This window comes from Microcebus murinus, chromosome 18 (assembly GCF_040939455.1).
Source record: "Microcebus murinus isolate Inina chromosome 18, M.murinus_Inina_mat1.0, whole genome shotgun sequence".
NCBI lineage: Eukaryota > Metazoa > Chordata > Mammalia > Primates > Cheirogaleidae > Microcebus > Microcebus murinus.
The window spans coordinates 14,254,719-14,275,042 of NC_134121.1; the positions used below are offsets into that span (position 1 = coordinate 14,254,719).

The following is a 20,324-nucleotide window of genomic DNA, read 5'->3' on the forward strand; positions in this document are numbered from 1 at the left end:
GCTGAGGCTACCAGCGACTGTGAAGCTCTTCAACTCCTTTCAGGTTTACAGAGTGGTTTGACCGAGCCTTTGTTCCATGGCTCTCTCTCTGCTCCCCAGCAGCTGCTTGCGCTGCAGGCATTGGTCCATTCGAATGGCCATGGACAACATTTCTCCAGGAGGGTGTCAAAAGTTGAATTTTACACCCCAAAAATGTTAGGGCAATCTATATTCTAAATTCGCTCAATTTCATGCAACCCTGATAACTGAGAAAGTTCACTATCTTAAGTAAGATTTCAGATATGGTGCTTATAAATGCTGGGTTCTCCATCGTGGTCCCAATTTCATGTAGTCCATTATTTTACCCCCATGACATGTCCTGAAAATTCCAGTATTTCAGCATCCAGATGACATTACCAGGAAAGCCATGGAAAAGCTCTTTTTTTTTTTTTTTTAAATTTGGAAAGTAGATTCAAAATATTTATTGAGTGTATAACTCTTAGGGGCTAAAGAAAAATCAGAGGAAATCTGAACTTGATATATTTTTAAATTAATCTTTTCTTCCTTAAGATATTCGCTAAAGCCTTTGACTGTGATGTTGACCTTGATATTTTTAGACAATTATGAATTCAGATTAATTTGACATACAATGATTAAATACCAACCATATGTCAAGTCCTGTGTTAGATGCTAACTTTATTTAACTTTTAGTTGCTTGGTCTCATTTCTCCTTCCCAAAGTGCTGGGATTACAGGCATGGAGCCACCATGCCCGGCCTTGAGTGTGAATTTTTTTTTAATAGTGGGACAATTCGAGTATGGGAACTGGATCTTCCAAATAGAAAAATCTGGCCAACAGAGTGCCAAACGGGACAGACAAAAAGAATAGTCATAAGTGTTGGAGTAAGTATTACTTCCAGTATTATTTTAAGTGACTATAATATGTGCTCCTGTTAACAATACTGACCAAGGGGTGTGTGTGTGTGTGTGTGTGTGTGTGTGTGTGTGTGTGTACACTGGGCTGGAGATAGGAAGGTGAGACATGGACATATGGCAGGTAGATTGAAGAAGCACAGGTGAGGGAGAGTCTCACCTCCGGAGCTCACTTAGGAGTTGTTAACAGGAGTGGGGAACCTGAGGCCTCAAGGCCACATTTGGCCCTCTGGATTCCCAAGTGCGGCCCCTCGACCGAATCCAAACTTCACAGAACAAATCCCAGGGCCACAAGTTCCCCGCCCCTGCACAGCTAGGCTCCACAGGTAGGTCTTGTTTTGCTAGGATCTAGGCTGTCATTAGACATCCAAAGCCTGCCTCACCTGGAGGAAAGCAGCGTAGCCAGGTGGCACTCAGAGCCCAAAGCACATCTTTATGCCACTGATTTTATTTCTGCCCCTGGAAATAAAGTTTCTGACAATGAAAATCATTGTTGAAATGCAATATCTTCCATAAAGAGAAATTACTAATATATTTTAAATGTGGATTCATACGCTCATACATGCAAGTTGAATATCCCTTATCCCAAAATGCTTGGGGACCAGAAGTGTTTCAGATTTTTGACCTTTTCAGATTTTGGAATATTTGCATTAGACTTACCAGTTGAGCAGCCCTAATCCAAAACTCTGAAATCTGAAATGCTGCAATGAGCATTTTCTTTTTAGTGTCACGTTAGTGCTCAAAAAGTTTCAGATTTCAGAGCATTTCGATTTTGAATTTTCAGATTATGGATACTCAACCTATATATCTTCATTCTCCATTGACTTATTTCTCTCATTTAATGCATAGCCATTTTATGAATATAGACTTTGGAAAATACCAGATAAAAGAAATGCATATCCTCTTTGGAGGAGCACACCTTCATCCTAGGACCCCTTTGGAGGTGTCAGGAGTTAGAAGTGGCGAAGTATCTGTGTTAACATCAGACCCAAATAGGTTTCAAGTGAAATGAACAGGATAACTTCCTCTAGTTCTCTGTGTGGCCCCTCAGAACCATACTGACCCATCTTAGAGTCTGGGGAAATAGAAGTAGCCACGAATGTCTTTGTAAGTCTTCCTGAGGTTTCAGAGAAAGCCCATCTCATTCCTGATCAGGGGCTCATGAACATCACTGAGGAAATACAGACCCTCGGGTTTCTTTTTCCCTCTTCCCCAGATGGCTGGCGATGATAGTTTTTTCTACCTTGGCACCACAACTGGTGATATTCTAAAAATGAACCCGAGGACTAAACTGCTCGCAGACACTGGGCCCGCGAAGGACAAGTTCAGTCTGGTGAGTAGAGATCGTGGCTATCTGCACTGCCTGCCATTATCCTCCTGCCGCTGGCTGCACAGACTTTAATTAAGAAAGAGTCTGTGGGAAAAAGAAAAAGTCCCTCATGGACCCCAGGCCACACCTAAATTTGTAAGGTGCATTGGCTAGTTCTCTAGGCTCTCATCTCTGGTTTTCATTCAGGGCAGTGACAATTCTAGGTGTCCCGAATTAGGGAATCAGACCCACACTTTACTTCATCTTTTCAAAGCATAGGGCCTGTGGCTTTGTCATTTGGAACCACGTGGATTCCAGCTCAGTCACCATAGGTAAGAGAAGTATGCTCTTTGCTCTATAAGACTTTATAGATAATTTTTTTTCTGCTCTGATAACTAGATCTTAGATTTCAGCCTCAGTTGGCGTGATAAGTCATGAACAAGACCTAAAAGTGGTCAATTGTTTATATTTACAAAGTTCCTAACAATTCTGGTTAATAGACCAGTGAGAAGTTTGATATTTAAAACCAAAAATAAAAAGCTTACCTTCAAAGGATAATTTTATATAACGAGTGCTGCTGTTTCCATCACCCCAGAAAGTTACCAGGGCTGTTTCTACTACACTTTGAATTTGAAAGCTTGTGCTAGGTTCTGCACCTGCCTATCTCATTTCTGATAACAGAACAGATGGCTCTAACTAAGCATAGATACTTTTCCACTTAGCAGATACTCAGAAGAAACTTTGTAATGTTGCGCCATGTTCCTGGGAAAATGTCAGAGTTTTCTTAATCATTTAATATTCAAACTTCTAAGGAGATCTATAGAAAGGGGGGAAAGCTACAACATAGGTAGAGAAGAGTTTAGAAATAATTCTACAAGAGACTGAAGTGTAGCTTTTCAAGTGCAGTTTTTCGAATTATTGTTAGGAGAGGAATTCCAGTATATTAAACAGATAAAAACAAAGTGGATCAGGTGAAAGGCGAGCAAGACTTAGAGCCCTGCCAGTTCCAACTCCTGAGATGCCACCAAAGGGCTCCAGAGAACACCACTTGAAAATTGCTGCTCTGGATACTTCGTACCTTCTCAGCACTTGGGAACTAAGTGTCTCTCCAGCAAAGATGTTGGCTGTCTTTGTGTGCCCCACACCTTTGACACTTAAGTCTCCTATCAATGCTTTAGTTCCTAAGCATTCAGGTCTGGTGGCAAATTCCACAAGGCAATGGTTCTAAGACATCTTTTACATGGGTGGAAAGAAAACAATACTTGCAGGATGAAGGGATAGGAGGTGCCACTGAAGATGTCTGGTTTAACTATCAAGGGATCTTGAGCAGTTACCCATTTTGAAAATCTACTTCAATATTGTCTCTGTGTTTAGAAAGGTAAAGAATTAGAATGGTTTAAAATTGGCCTATCAGGCAAACAGCACTAAAATGAAGATGATGATGACAATGATGATGATAATAATAATCATCAATTACATTTTGTGCAAGATCTGTACAAAGAAAACTATAAAACTCTGATGAAAGAAATGAAAGAAAAACTAAGTGGAGAGAAGTCTTCCTGTTCATAAGTCTTCCTGTTCAAGATGTCAGTTCTGGCTCACACCTATAATCCTAGCACTCTGGGAGGCCAAGGGGGGCGGACTGCTTGAGGTCAAGAGTTCGAAAACAAGATGTCAGTTCTTCCCAATTTAATCTATAGATTTAATGAATCTCAATCAAAATCCGAGCAAGTTGTTTTATGGAGATTGACAAACTGATCCTAAAGTTTGTAAGGAGAGGGGAAAGACTTGGCATAAGCAACACAATAGTGAAGAAGAACAAAGTTGGAGAAGTGACACAACCTGACTTCAAGAATTATCATAAAGCTACAGTAATCAAAACAGTGTGGTGTTGGTGAAAGAATAAACAGAACAATGGAACAGAATACAGAGCCAAGAAGTATACCCACATAAATACAGTCAAACAGATATTTTTTAGAGTCTCACTTTATTGCCTAGGCTAGAGTGAGTGCTATGGTGTCAGCCTAGCTCACAGCAACCTCCAACTCCTGGGCTCAAGCAATCCTCCTGCCTCAGCCTCCCAAGTAGCTGGGACTACAGGCATGCACCACTATGCCCAGCTAATTTTTTCTATATATATATTAGTTGGCCAATTAAGTTCTTTCTATTTATAGTAGAGACGGGGTCTCACTCTTGCTCAGGCTGGTTTCAAACTCCTGACCTCAAGTAATCCACCTGCCTTGGCCTCCCAGAGTGCTAGGATTACAGGCGTGAGCCACTGCGCCCGGCCCAAACAGATCTTTGATAAAGGAGCAAAGGCAATCCAATGGAAAATAGTCTTCTTCATAAATGATGCTGAAACAATTAAGCATCCATATATATGCAAAAAAAATTGAATCAAGACACAGATTTTGTACTTTCATAAAAATTAACTCAAAATGGATCACAGACCTAAATGTAAAATGCAAGCTATAAAACTCCTGGAAGATAACATAGGAGAAAATCTAGATGACCTAAGGCTTGGTGATGAGTTTTTAGATACAATCCCAAAGGTGTGATCCATGATAGACAGAATTGATAAGCTGGACTTCATTAAAATTAAAAATTTCTGCTCTGCAAAAGACACTTTCAATATAATGAAAAGTAAAAAAACAGAATGGGAGGAAATATTTGCAAAAGATATATCTGAATAAGGACTGCTACCGAAAATGTACAAAGAACTCTTAAAATTCAAGAACAAGAAAACAAACAACACAATTAAAAAATGGGCCCAAAACCTTAACTGGCACCTCACCAGAGAAGATATACAGATGGCAAATAGGCATAAGAAAAGATGCTCCATATCATATATGTCATCAGCCAAATCCAAATTAAGACAACAATGAGATACCACTGTATACCTTTTAGAATTGCCAAAATCCGGAAACTGACAACATCAAATGCTGACGGATGCGGAGCAACAGAACTGCTATTCATCGCTAATGGGAATGCATAATATCATAGCCACTTTGGAAGATATTAATAGTTCGGTGATTTCTTATAAAATTAAATATATTCTTGCCATACGATCCAGCAATTGTCCTCCTCCTTGGTATGTATCCAAAGGAGTTGAATATTTAGGTCCACACAAAAGCCTGCACACAGATGTTTATATAAGTTTATTCGTAATTACCAAAACTTGGAAGCAACCAAGATGTCCTTCAGCGGGTGGATGGTTGAATAAACTGTGGAACACCCAGACAATGGAATATTATTTAGTGCTAAAACGAAATGAGCTATCAAGTCACGAAAAGGAAGGAAACTTAAATGCACAGTACTAAGTGGATCAAGCCCATCTGAAAAGGCCACCTAGTGTAATTATAACGGTATGACATTCTGGAAAAGGCAAAATCATGGGGACAATGAAAAGATCAGTGCTTGCCAGGGGTTGGCGGGGAGGAAGGGGTTAATAGGCAGAGCACAGAGGATTTTTAGGGCAGGGAAATGACTCTGTATGATTCTAGAATGGTAAGTATATTAATATGTCATTAATTTGTCCAAAGCCATAACATGTTCAACACCAAGAGGAAACCCTAATGCATACTCTGGGCTTTGGGTGATAATGATGTGTCACAGTAGGTTTATCAGTTGTAATAAATCTACTACTCTTGTGGGGGAGATTGATAATGGAAGAGGCTCTGCGTGTCTGGTAGAAGGGGCTTTTGAGAAATCTCTGTACCATCTGTTTAATTTTCTATGAACCTAAAACTACTCTAAAAATTATTCTGTTAAAAAATAGAAAACAGAACAAACAAAAAATCAGTACATGCTCAATGAATGCTGATGTGTTGACATGGTGCAAAGCACTTTCCCTATGTTACTTCATTCGATCCTCACAACAATCCAATGAGATAGGTACCGTTTTCATCCCTGCTTTACAGATGAGGAAACTGAGGCATATACCATTGACGATCTCCTAGCTAGTGAATAATAGAGCTGAGCCTTCAACCCAGGCAGACTGGCTGCAGAACCTGTGCACTCCGACAATATTGTCTATGGTTTTTTTAAAGTTTATTTAGAAATCTCGCATATATAATTTAGAGGCTCCGTTGAACTCTTGATCCCTTGCTTCCCCAAGTCCCCAAACAGATGCTAAGAATATTCACTCCAGTGTTGTTTTGTCATGGGCCAAGCATGCCACCAGTTGTCCTGCTGTGGCGCTTTTGGAGTTGGGGTGAGGCGTGGGAGCGGGGAGCACATAATTTTGGTCCATGCCTTCATGTCCTTGAGCCTTCGTTTCTTTCCTCAGCTGTGAAATGTCTTTTGAGCCAGAACAGGCTAAATTAGTGTAAAGCAACTCGAAAGGACATAATATTTGTTTTATAATATTTGAACTTCAGTAAGACACAAACCTATGAAGCCATTAGCTATATTATTACTGAATGCTTTAAAATCAAGTATTGGTCGTGCACATTTTGAAATGAGAACTGCGTAGTGGGTACTATACAATGGGCATCATACATCCCCAAACTCTGAAGGCTGCTCTGAATTTCAAATATGTTTCCCACTATTGGTAGGATTCTGTGCTAGGTGCTTTAGTCCAGAAAATACAGTCACCAAACAATAAGGAGTCTTTTCTGCTTTCCTTGGATGTTAAATATAGTTTCTTTGTATTTATAAGAATTAAAATGGGACTAACGTTGCCGAGGCTGTGCGCATGCCTACTACTCTGACTGCATTTGAGTGGATATAAAAGTGTTAATTTTTAATAAATTAAAAACGCACAGTTGGTTTTAGGGAGGAAGAATGGTGAAGCATTTTTGCCCCTTGGAGGACCAGGAAGGCTACTTCCTGGCATGCAAGCTCATTGTTGGCATTGAATCCTCTCGGCTAGCCTGGGGTGCATCATGGGCAATACTTGCATGAACTCCATCCACGCAGCGTGTGCAGCATTGGCATGGCCATGGCCATGCTCCCTGTGTCAGGTCTTGCATTGACCCCTAATGATAAGAACATTTGGCCTTTGTCTTAACACTGTTTCTCCCCCTAGGGAGTGTCGGCTATCAGGTGCCTGAAGATGGGGGGTTTGTTGGTGGGCTCTGGAGCCGGATTGCTGGTCTTCTGTAAAAGCCCCAGCTACAAACCCATCAAGTAAGTTCTGGGTCTTACAGAGTTGGGATAAGTAGAGACCCACTAGAGGGAGATTCACTTAAAGCCAGCAACTCAATGATATTGGCAAAGTGATATCTGTTTAAAGATTTTTATTTTGCTTTTAAAATGAATGGTTGGAATCACAATAGATGGTGGTTTCTCTACCAATGAAAAGACAAAGGCTTATGTTGAATCAAACTCTAGTAGTCCACTGTTACCCAGATAGACACTGCCCATTTACTAAACACATAAGTTTTTATTTAACTAACGCATTGAGCCATGACAAAAGATATATGATGTTATAAACTTATCCAACAAATAACCAAATTTTAAACATTCAAAATTGTTTTATTCAATGAAATTTATTATGCAACAAGTGCCTATTATGTGAGATGCACTGGAATAATAGTAAATGCATTTAAATACAAGTTTTAGTACAAATAGCAACATTATTCACCCATCAATTCTATGTGCTGGATACTGTGCTGTGTTTCCTTTTCATGGCTCCTCTAATTAAAATAAAATTCAATAAAACTTCATACATTGCCACTGACAAATACTTATTGTCCAATGTGTTGGATGCTATTGAGAAAATAAAGAAAAATAAGATACAGTCATTGTCCTCCCAGAACTTATAGTCTGGATTGGGGATAGGGTATATACACATGAAAAAAGTCATTACAAGACAAGATAGTATATAAACACAAACTTCCTGGTCCAGATAAAGTAAAATATTATATGGCTGTTGTAGAGAAGATCAGAGATGGAAGTGATCTTTTTGGGATGGAGCAATCAGGGAAGACACTTCACAGAAGAATGGAGGCCAAGTTTCAGCTTGGCTTCAACAAAAGCCAGACAGCCTAGACGTGCTTGTATGGCCTCTGCTAGCTCCCAGAAGGGGTAGTAGTATATGTACTGTACAAATGAGCACCAGCCATCTTCATTCAAGGAAATCTGTGTTGAGCACTCACTATGTACCAGGTGCTATTCCAGGTGCTTGAGGTATTTCTCACCTTCTAGCAGGAGGGGAAACAAACAATAAATAAAATAATCAAGGAAAGTACATATTATTAAAGGATGATAAGTAAAATGAAGAAATATGGGCCGGGCGCGGTGGCTCACGCCTGTAATCCTAGCACTCTGGGAGGCCGAGGCGGGCAGATTGCTCGAGGTCAGGAGTTCAAAACCAGCCTGAGCAAGACCCCGTCTCTACCAAAATATAGAAAGAAATTAATTGACTAACTAAAAATATATATACAAAAAAAAATTAGCCGGGCATGGTGGCACATGCCTGTAGTCCCAGCTACTAGGGAGGCTGAGGCAGTAGGATCGCTGAGCCCAGGAGATTGAGGTTGCTGTGAGCCAGGCTGACGCCACGGCACTCACTCTAGCCTGGGCAAGAAAGTGAGACTCTGTCTCAAAAAAAAAAAAAAAAAAAAAAAAAAAAAAGAAATATGGAGTAGGATATAGTTTAAGGAGAATTAGGGTTTGAAGAAGGGGAGGGGATAGGTTGCAATTTTAAATGCAGTGGTCAAGATAGGTCTTATTGAGAATATTCTTAGACTAGTTTTGTGTTTGTATGAAAGGGAATAAGAGGAGGAGGTGACTTAAGAACAATGTTGGAAGCCTTCCAGGTTATTATGGTTTTTTCTTTTTAAATAACATGTCATTGTCGATTTTAATTTACATTTTTTGGTTGACCATCTTTTCATACTGATTAGCCATTTGCTCTTCCTCATTGTGAAGTGCCTATTTATGTTTTTACCTCCTTTTCTATTGGGCTATCCTCTATCCTTTTCTTAATTTTTTATTTTTTTGAGACAGGGTCATGCTTTGTTGCCTGAGCTAAAGCACAGTGACATCGTCATAGCTCACCGCAACCTCAAAGTCCTGGGCTCAAGTGATCCTCCCAAGTAGCTAGGACTACAGGTGCATACCACCACATCCAGCTAATTTTTGAATTTTTTTTTATAGAGATGGGGTCTCACTCTGTTGCTCAGGCTGGCCACAAACTCTTGGCCTTGGTTGCCTGCTATGGGCTAGTGTGCATTACTTCCATTATCTCTAATCTTCACCACAACCCTGTAAAGGAAGAATTATTCTGGGGTTGAATAAACTAAGGGCAAAGCTTTCTGATAACTTGTCCAGAGTCACAAATGGCTAGTTAGGGCAGGAGCCGGGATGTGACTTGCAGTCTTCTTTTCTTCCTTAACTGTTCTGTGTCCCACCAACAAACAAATCTCTCTAAAACACTGTCTTTTCCATGCTGGCTCCTTGCACAAGAACATCCACTGAATTCTTATTGTTGAAACTAAATTAATTGCAGAGCAAGGTTGGGTTCCTAGGGCCTCATTCATTTATATACCCTTTTTAAAAAATAAAATGAAATTCATACTCATTGTAGGGGAGGAGGAAGAAATCTGAAATGTGGAAGAGGAGAAAACAACCCCTAAAGGTTCTGGCAAAGATAACTACTATTAACATTTTGTTATTTCCTCATATCTTTGTTATTCATACATATTTTGAAATAATTATATTTATTTTATAAACAAAATTATGTATTCTGATTTTTTATTTAATGTAAACATCATAAACATTTTTAATATCACTATATAATCTTTTTATTATTATGGTAAAATATACCTATACTACATAATCTTTTAAGTAAGGCTAGGCAAATATTCTCTGAAGTTGATGTCCTGTAGAATATAGATCACTTCACAATTTCATTAGAATTGTATATTTAGGTTGTTTTCAACTTTTCACTCTTTTAAATAAGGTTATAACAGCATTCTTTGACATAAAGCGTTTTGTTCCCCTGATTTTGGTGTTATTGTTTAGAAATGAAATTAATAAAGACTTTGGTTGCCATGGTCATTTGTGCCCATATGCCTGCCTGGAATGTTCCCTCTAGCCACATCCTGCCTGTGTTGTGCAACCCATTTCAGATTGTTGTCTCACTGATGAACCTTCCCCGACTGCTCTAACCTATCCTGACCTCTCTCTCTTTGCCGACCATGGGTGCACAACCTTGGTGAGTAACTCCTGCCTTTCCAACTGAGTCACTTCCTCGAGGGCATGTTCCAAATGATATTCCTGATTTGTTTTCTCTGTAATCTTCAGATGGTTCGTAAATACTTACTGGTTGAGTGAAGCTACTTTACCACTTTGCTTCCCCTTAAAGGAAAATTCAGTTACAAGGCGGCATCACTTCTATCACACTTCGAGGAGAAGGACACCAATTTTTTGTAGGAACAGAAGAATCACACATTTATCGTGTCAACTTCACAGATTTCAAAGAGACTCTGATTGCAACCTGTCACTTTGAAGCTGTCGAGGATATTGTCTTTCCATTGTAAGTAGAGGAGGAAAATAAGGATGTGGAAATTTGATGCAGGGGAATTTAATTTTATTAATTAAACATCTTTGATTAGTAATTAAGCATTTTGAACGTCTATAGATATAATTATGACTTTTTTCTCCTTAAATTTTTCTAATAGAATAAATTATTTTAATAGACTTTTGTCTTCATTGTACAGTGACATTAGTTTTCTGAATTCAAATTTGGATTTGTTTAGAATGTTGATTTTTCTAATAAACCCATCATGGAAAGCGTAAACACCTGACAGAACTTTTCTGTTTTCCCAATGGCATCTTGAAAACCTTCGTACAAATGGTCCCTGACTTCAAATAGTTTGTTTAGCAATTTTTTAATTTTACAATAGTATGATATTCATTCAGTAGGAACCGTACTTTGAGTACTCATACAACCATTCTGTTTTTCACTTTCAAAACAGTATTCAATAAATTACATGAGATATTCAACACTTTATTATAAAATAGGCTTTGTGTTAGATGATTTTGCCCAACCGTCGGCTAATATGAGTGTTCTGAGCACATTTAAGCTAAGCTATGATGTTCCATAAGTTAGGTGATTAAATGAATTTCTTTTTTCTGTTGCCCAGGCTAGAGTGCAGTGGCATCATCATACCTTACTGCAGCCTCAAACTCCTGGGCTCTAGCAATCCTCCTGCCTTGGCCTCTCAAGTAGCTAGGACTACAGGAGGGTGCCACCATGCCTGGCTAATTTTTCTATTTTTTGTAGAGACTGGGTCTCACTCTTGTCAAACTCCTGGCCTCAAGTGATCCTCCTTCCTCGGCCTCCCAGAATGCTAGGATTACAGGTGTGAGCCACCGTGCCCAGGCTTTACAGGCATTTTTTTTACTTACAGTATTTTCAACTTACGATGCGTTTATCCAGACATGACATTACCCCAAGTCAAGAAGCATCTGTAATGCCTTTTTTCAGACTTTTTTTCCCAGTCATTTCTTTGTACCTCTTGGCACCTTCCATATTTGGGAGACCTTATGGTTGTGGATGTAAAAGGTCTTCTGGATCTAGTTGTTATATTTCTTGGAAAATCCCACCCAAAACAAGTAAAACAAATAACTATCAGAAGTTTGATATAAAAGAACTTTAGTCGCAGTGAGCCATCACTTGTTTTTGAAGCACATTCATCTTCAGGGAGATCCAATTCACAAAGTCGGTCAGTGTTTGCTTTGAATTGCCTCAGTATTTAGCTCAAATTTACAATATTCAAAATCATTGTTCTACAGATCAGCAAGACTTTAAAAACTCAGTTCTTGAGATCATGAGCTGTAGTTTTTGTTCCCTGAGTCCTTGTGATTAGGTTCTTCCAAATATTTCTCACAGTGAAAATGGCTGGTGCTTTCCGAATAGGTGAATCTTTATTTGAAAATTGATCCTTTACTTTCTGTCTTACTGGTTTTCTAGGGAGCTTGGTAGAATTAATCTGTAAAATTGTTTGGTCCTGGTGCTTCTTTTTTTTTTTATTTCGGCATATTATGGGGGTACAGATTTTAAGGTTTCAATAAATACCCATATCCCCCCTCCCCCCACAAGTCTGAGTCTCCAGCATGACCATCCCCCAGATGGTGCACATGTCACTCATTATATATGTATATACTCGCCCCCCTCCCCCCTGCCCAATACCCTATTACTGTAGTACCTATGTGACCACTTAGGTGCTGTTCAGTTAATACCAATTTGCTAGTGAGTATATGTGGTGCTTGTTTTTCCATTCTTGGGAAACTTCACTTAATAGTATGGGTTCCAGCTCTAAACAGGAAAATATAAGATGTGCTATATCATCATTGTTTCTTAGAGCTGAATAGTACTCCATGGTATACATATACCACATTTTATTAATCCATTCTTGGATTGATGGGCACTTGGGCTATTTCCACAGCCTTGCAATTATGAATTGTGCTGCTATAAACATTCGAGTGCAGGTGTCTTTTTTGTAGAGTGTCATTGGATCATTTGGGTAAATGCCCAGCAATGGGATTGCTGGATCAAATGGTAGATTCACTTGTATCGCTTTAAGCTATCTCCATATTGCTTTCCACAGATGTTGAACTAATTTGCAGTCCCACCAGCAGTGCAGGAGTATAGAATTTTTTTATTTCCATCTTGATTTCTTTATTTATGAAGTAATCATTTAGTAGGAGGTTGTTTAATTTCCACGTTTTTGTGTAGAAATGTGAGTTTCTGTTAGGGTTGATTTCTACTTTTATTCCACTGTGATCTGAGAAGGTACATGGTATGATTTCTATTTTTTTAAATTTCTTGAGGTTTACTTTGTGTCCTAGGATATGGTCAATCTTAGAAAATGTCCTGTGAGCTGATGAGAAGAACGTATACTCAGTGGATTTGGGGTACAATGTCCTGTAGATGTCAGTCAGACCCAGTTGTTCCAAGGTTTTGTTTAAGTCCATTATTTCTTTATTAATTTTCTGTTTGGAGGATCTGTCTTGTGCCGTCAGTGGGGTGCTGAAATTTCCGGTGATTATGGAGTTGCTATTAATGCATGTGCTTAGATCCAGTAAGGTTTGCTTTATGAGACTGGGTGCACCTAAGTTGGGTGCATATATATTTAAAATTGTTATCTCTTCTTGTTGAAGTGTGCCCTTCACCATTATATAATGACCCTCTTTGTCTTTCACTACTTTTGTTGGTTTAAAAACTAAATCGTCTGAAGTTAGAACTGCCACGCCAGGCTTCTTTTGGCTTCCACTTGCCTGGAATACTGATCTCTACCCTTTTACTTTTAGTCTATATGCATCCTTGCAGGTTAGATGTGTTTCCTGAAGACAGCATATACTTGGCCTGTATTTTCTTATCCATTCAGCCAGCCTATGTCTCTTGAGTGGAGAGTTTAAACCATTCACATTTATTGAGAGAACTGATAGGTAAGGTAGATTACTGTTCATTCTGTTGGGTTGGATGTTGTTGCTTTGATTTCTCTCTTGAGCCATTGTATTATCTGGCCTTTAATCTTTGGGTTTTGGTTGTTTTTATATTCATGAGTTTTTATTATGGTGTTCATGTGTAACACTGTTTTGAGTAGTTCTTGTAGGGCTGGTCTTGTCTTTGTGAATTCTCTGAGACTTTGCTTATCTGAGAATGTCTTTATTTCTCCTTCATATATGAAGCTTAGTTTTGCAGGGAATAAGATTCTAGGCTGGGCATTGTTTTGTTTCAGAAGAGTGAGAATGGGGCCCCAGTCTCTCCTTGCTTGTAAAGTCTCATTAGAGAAGTCTAGTGTTATTCGAATTGGCTTTCCCTTGTATGTCACTTGCTTCTTTTGTCTTACAGCTCTTAGAAGGGCCTCTTTAGTTGATATTTTGGTCAGTCTGATGACTGCATGTCGTGACGTCTTCCTGTTTGCATTGAATCTCCCAGGGGTCCTCTGAGCTTCTTGAACTTGTATATCGAGATTTTGAGCAAGGCCTGGGAAATTTTCCTCTATTATATCTTCAAATAGCTTGTCCAACCCTTGAGTGTTGTCCTCTTCCCCTTCTGGTAACCCAGTGACCCTCACATTAGGTTTCTTCACATAATCCCACATCTCTTGTAGACTTTGCTCTTTTCTCTTGTTTCTCTGCTCTATCTCTGTGATGGTTTTATTTAGTTGGAGGGTGTTATCTTCAGTCTCTGAGATTCTTTCTTCTGTTTGATCTACCCTGTTCTTGAGACTTTCCACTGTATTTTGTAGTTCCCTGAATTGATTCTTCATTTCCAGGAGTTCGGTTAAACTTTTCTTCATTTTGTCTATTTCTTTAGTGAACTTTTCTTCTAGGTCCTGGAGGCTTTTTGTGGTTTCTTTGTGTTGGTTATTGAGTTGTTGTTGCAGGTTAGTGAGTGTTCTTAATATCCACATACGAAATTCCTCTCCTGTCATTCTGGTTGCCTGATTTGGGTTGGTGTCCGTTTCTAGGGGGCTGGTGCTCCTCTTTGGGGGTGTGTTTTCCATTTGGTTCTTCATATTTCCTGAGTTCCTTCGCTGATTTCTTCCCATGCCGATCAGTTGTTGTTTCTTTCCTTTAGGTTTTTGTTTGGGTATTCACACACCTTGTTTAATTTCTGACCCGTTAGGTGGTGTCTGTGGGTGAGATTCCACCACTCCCTGTATAATGAGTCAGTGGGTGCCATGAAAAGGCTGTGCAGGATGCCGTCCCTGTCAGTAGGTGGCGCTTGCTTGGAGGAACAGGCTATGCTGTTGTTTTTGTGTCCTGTTATCAGCTCTTGTTCTGGGTGGAGCTGGGTTGGGTAAGCCTGCCCTCAGGCACCACCAATGCCTTTAGCAGGGGTCAAAGTTCTGTTCTCTGCTTCCAGGAAAAGCTGTTAGGATGGGGCTGGAATGGCCCCTCTCAGCCAGAAAGTCTGCTTGTGGGGTGGGGCTGTCTGAGACCCGCAGTCTGGAGTGGGCCTCGCTTCTTTCCACCCTCCCCAACTCCGCAGCTACTCCTGGGCCTCTGCCAGCAGGCCAGTCTACACACCACCAGGCCTCCCCAGATTGTCATGCCGGCGGGGAGGTTCCCTGCGCAGAAACGCTGCCAGGGCTGGGCACACGGCCTCCCTTTGGTGGGAGGGTTGCCCTCTAGGACGCTGATCTGCCCCTGGAGGCACACACACCTCAGCAGGCTGTTCACAAATATCCCTTCTGTGCCCCGGGCAATGCTAGACCTTGGTGCACGGGATCTGGTGTGCAGGTCCGACCTCTGGGTCCCAGAGTTCAAACTGTATCCCCACCAGGGAGAGGAGGTCCAGTCCCAATTCACCCACAGGGAGCCCAAGCTGTGTCTGTGTCTCTCAGCCTCTGAGTCGGCACCGTTCTCCTGAGAACACCGTGCCAGCAGCACCTGGGAGGGCTGGTGGGTAGGGAGCTCACAGTCTGAGTTCCCCTTAGTCAGCTGTAGGGTCCCAAAAGGGAAGGTCCCGTTCCCTGGAGGTGCCTCCGGCTGGTGGCTGTATTGTCTCTCTGGGCAGCCGCAGGTAGGGTCGGTGGAGGGGAGAAGGAGGCAATATGGCACCTGCCGCGCGGCTCGGGTCTGTGCACACGGAGGTGCCCCGAGGGATTCGGGAGTCTGGTGCCTCGTCCGCTACAGGCTCACCGCTAGCTGGCGGCGGCCGTCTCTGGGCTGGTGTCCGAAGGTCTCTCCACCCGCTGGGGAGCCCACCAGCAGTCCCAAATGCAGAGGAGGGGAAAGGTGATTTATCTACCTACCCTTCCCGCTGGTCTCCGAGCTGCTCCGGCGGTCTCAGCTTCCAGTTCTCCTCCGCAGCCTCCTCCTGTGGAGTCTCCCGGGGTCTCAGGTACCCCTCCTTCTGGCCCTCGTCTGCTGTATGCTCGCCTTCTTGCTTCTTTTTTCTAATTTCTGCTAGAATCTGTCTTTTCTGCAGAGACACTCTTTCTGGCAGTGTTTCTCGTCCGCCATCTTGATCCTCCCTCCTGGTGCTTCTTTAGGGTTGATTTTTAACTATCTTTTCAATTTCTTACATAGTTATCGATCTATTTGGGTTTTGTACCTCTTATTGTTCTTTGTTTTTAAAAAGAAGATTTATTAAAATATAATTTACATGCCATAAAGTTCACCTATTTAGAGTGAACCATTGTCCAAGTCAATGGCTTTTAGCATATTTACAGAGTTGTGTAACTGTCACCATACTATAACTTTAGAACATCTTATTATCCCTAAAGGAACCCTAGTAGCAGTCACTCCTCATTACCCTTTGCTTCCCCTGCCTTGCTAGGCAAACACTAATCTCTCTATATGTGGACTTTTCCTCTTCTGGGCATTTCTTACAAATGGGATCATGAAATATATGACCTTTTGTGATGGGGTTCTTTGGCTTAGCATAATGTTTCTGACATTCCTCTACTATAGAGTGTATCAGTTCTTCATCCCTTTTTATTGCCAAATGAATTCCATTGTATGGACATATCTTATTTTGTTTATTCAGCAGTTGATGGATATTTGGGTTGTTTCCCACATTTTGCCTATTATGAATAATCGTATCTCCTTTTGAGTCAATTCCAAAATGTATATTTTCCTAAGAATGCATCTATTTCATCTAGATTTGCAAATTTGTTGGCATAAATTTATATGTAAGATTAACTCATAACTTCTGACAGAAGTGTAATAATGAAGATTTCTTAAATTCTCCTTGCATCTCTGTCAGCCTTTCCCTTATTTCAAAGGGAAAGTATATATAGGTTCAAAGTATATAAATGTTCATAATTATTTCATCTCCCTTGTTTATTGTATGTTTTCACAAAATATTCCTCTTGCCATTAATTTTACTTTGGTGATAATACCACATCTTCATTTTTTTTTTAAATAGCATTTACATAATTAGGTATTTTTGCTGTAATGTGATAAATGAATTCATTAGAATACCCAAAATTCTATAAACTCATGTACTGAAAAGAACAAGGCTTCTGGGAAAAATTGGGTTAGGTCAGGATTTCTCAACCTCAGTATTATTGACATCTTGCATCAGATAACTCTACACTGTAGGGGACTGTCCTGTACATCACAGGGTGGTTAGCAGCATCCCTTGCCCCTACCCACCAGATGCCACTAGCAGCCCCTCCCCCACTACTTGTGACAACCCAAAATGTTCCCAGACGTTGTCAAACTTCCCCTGGTGGGAAAATTACCCTTAGTTGAGAAACACTGGGTTAGACCAATCACTTAAAGCCTATGCAACTCTGTAATAAGAGCACTAACAAAACCAATAATTTAAATAAAATATTAGCACAGTTAAAAAAGAGTTGTTAAATTTTTAATGAAAAACGAAATGCCCCAGTAAATATAGGACTTCACTTTTTAAGAAGTGAGGGTAACTTTCTTAAAGGAGACTTAGGAAGGCTTGAGGCTACTGAGTTGTGGGGATGAACTGAGCTAAGAGGAAGAACATAAAATAAGCAAGCATCGTGTATGGGACCGCATTATTCCTCCACTTGCCAATCTAGCTGTGTTAATGTTCTTTGTTTTGGCCTGCTTTTACTTTATATACCAAAGCATTATTATACTGAGAAAAAAAAATCATGTATAAACCAATGAAACTTCTGCAATATTCTGCTATCATTTGCCTATTTACCAGTTGCTTATGATCTAATATGCATTACATGTATTCTAGCAATATGTAGAAACATGTATCCTAGCAAAAGAAATGATATGTCTTTTTCCAACTCTTCGTTTTCAACCTAATAGTATTGTTTAGTTTTAGGCAAGTCTTAGTCTTTCCACAGAATTTAACTCATTCATAGTTATTACTATCTGATAAGTTTATAGATATTTTCTGTTTTCTATTTAACATGTTTCCTTTTTTCTTGTCTTGTCTTTTGCTGTAGTGATCATGTCTTCTTTGGTTCAGTCTTCCCCTCCCCCACTGCATATGGCTTGGGAGCTACTCACTTTGTTTTTATTCATTTTACCCTTGAATTTTTAATATACGTATCTAAATATATTTTTCTGTCAAAGACCACAGTTAATCAACATTTGTATTCTCTCTGCCAAAAAGGCAAGAGTCTCAGCATATATTTATTTCCCTATTCATCTACCATGTCCCACATTAAAATTATTTGGAATGATAGATCTAGATTATATTAGTATTTTCTTTTTACAAGTAATTACTTAGATTTAACTATAAATTTTGTTCTTTGCTTTTATCATTCTCTTTTTTTCATGCATCAATCCTCTTGAGTTTTTTATTTTTAAATTCTTTTAGAGACAGTCTGTGTATAGAAAATTTTGTCCTTAGTTATCTGAAAATATCTTTTTTTTTTACCCTCAGACTTGAATGATAGTTTGGCGAGGCACAAAATGAATTTTAATGAAGTTCGTTTTTGAAGTATAACATATGTACAGAAAGTACATAAATCATAAGTAAGCAACTCAGTGAATTACCATACCTGTATGACTACACCCTGGTCAAGCAATAGGACATTTTTATCATCCCCCAAAACACCCCTTCTAATCACTACCCTCACCTTCCTACTTAAAGATAATCACCACCTAGATTTCTAGCCCCATGTATTAGTTTTACATGCTTTTGAACTTTATGCAAATAAAATAATTTAATATGCACTTTGGAAATCATTTTCCTTTCTCTATGGAAGCTTTAAATGTGGTTAGTGTCATATTTGTCTTCTTATTCTTGTTTTTTTTTTTTGTTTTTTTTTTATGAGTCAACGTTAGTGAGAATGTCTTCTTATTCTTACTGACTTTTTCTTGCTTACTGATTTTTAGTCTAGTTTTATCAGTTACTGAGAGAAGTGTTAACATCCCAAGCAGTGACTGTAGATTTATCTCTTTATTTCAGTCAGTTTTTGTTTCATATATTTTGAAGCTCTGTTATTAAGTATAATTGTTATATCTTCCTGCTGTATTGCCATTTTTATCATTATTAAGTGTTCCTCTATCTCTAGTAATTCTCTTTGATTTGAAATATCTTTTGTATAATTTTTTTTTCCCAAGGACAGGGTCTTGCCCTGTTGCCCAGGTTGGAGTGCAGTGGCACAATCATAGCTCATTGTAATCCTGGGCCCAGCTGATTCCCCTGCCTCACCTTCCCATGTAGCTGGGACTACTGGCATGTACCAACACGCCTAGCTTATTTAAAAATATTTTGTAGATACAGGGTCTCGCTATGTTGCCTGGACTGGGAGCTCCTGGCCTCAAGTAATCCTCTCATCTCGCTTTGCAGTGAGTGTGCTAAGATTACAGGTGTGATCATCACACCTGGCCCTTTTGTATAACATTAATGGATTCATTCCAGCTTTCTTATGCTTACTCTTTACATGATGTATCTCTTTTCGGCCTCTTATTTTCCAATATCTTTATATTTAAAGTCTGTCTCTCTTTTTTTCTTTTTTTTTTTCTTTTGTTTTTTTGAGACACAGTCTCACTCCGTTGGCTGGGCTAGAGTGCTGTGGCGTCAGCCTAGCTCACACCAACCTCAAACTCCTGGGCTCAAGCAAGGAGACTGAGACTCCTGCCTCAGTCTCCCGAGTAGCTGGGACTATAGCCATGCACCACCATGCCTGGCTAATTTTTTCTATATATTTTTAGTTGGCCAATTAATTTCTTTCTATTTTTAGTAGAGACAGGGTCTTGCTTTTGCTCAGGCTGGTTTCAAACTCCTGACCTTGAACGATCCACCCGCCTCGGCCTCCCAGAGTGCTAGGATTACAGGCGTGAGCCACCATGCCCGGCCTAAAGTCCATCTCTTAAAACCTCATATCATTGGTTCTTGTTTTTCTACCCAGTCTGATAATCTCTGTTTTTTATTTGGAATGTTCAGTTAATTTACATCTATTGAAATTTTTCATATGTTTATATTAAATCTTCCATTTTGCTATAGCTTTTTGGGGGGGATCTCATCAGTTCTTTGCTCTTCTATTACATTTTTCCTGCTATCTTTTGTGTTAATCAAATATTTTCAGCATTCTATTGAATAGCTCTATTAGCTTTCTGGCTATATACTTTTGTGTTAATTTTTTAGTGATTGCTCTAAGGATCACAATATGCATCTTTAACATATCACAGTCTAACTTAGAGTTAATACTGAATTACTTTAAGTAAAATACAGTGTAGAACTT

General features: G+C 39.6%; 2 protein-coding genes across 2 annotated transcripts in view; one reads left to right on the top strand and one right to left on the bottom strand.

Moving 5' to 3' along the window:
* Positions 1–20,324, bottom strand: part of STX8 (syntaxin 8) — a 467,623-nt gene that overhangs the window by 272,810 nt on the left and 174,489 nt on the right. The gene's annotated exons all lie outside the window — the stretch shown is intronic.
* The window catches only part of CFAP52 (cilia and flagella associated protein 52), a 52,118-nt gene that overhangs the window by 16,095 nt on the left and 15,699 nt on the right, over positions 1–20,324 (top strand). The window contains exons 5-8 of the mRNA XM_012761214.2: positions 782–881; positions 2,128–2,244; positions 7,250–7,350; positions 10,535–10,705. Of these exons, the coding sequence (XP_012616668.1) occupies positions 782–881; positions 2,128–2,244; positions 7,250–7,350; positions 10,535–10,705 (489 nt within the window). The remainder of the gene's footprint in view (positions 1–781; positions 882–2,127; positions 2,245–7,249; positions 7,351–10,534; positions 10,706–20,324) is intronic.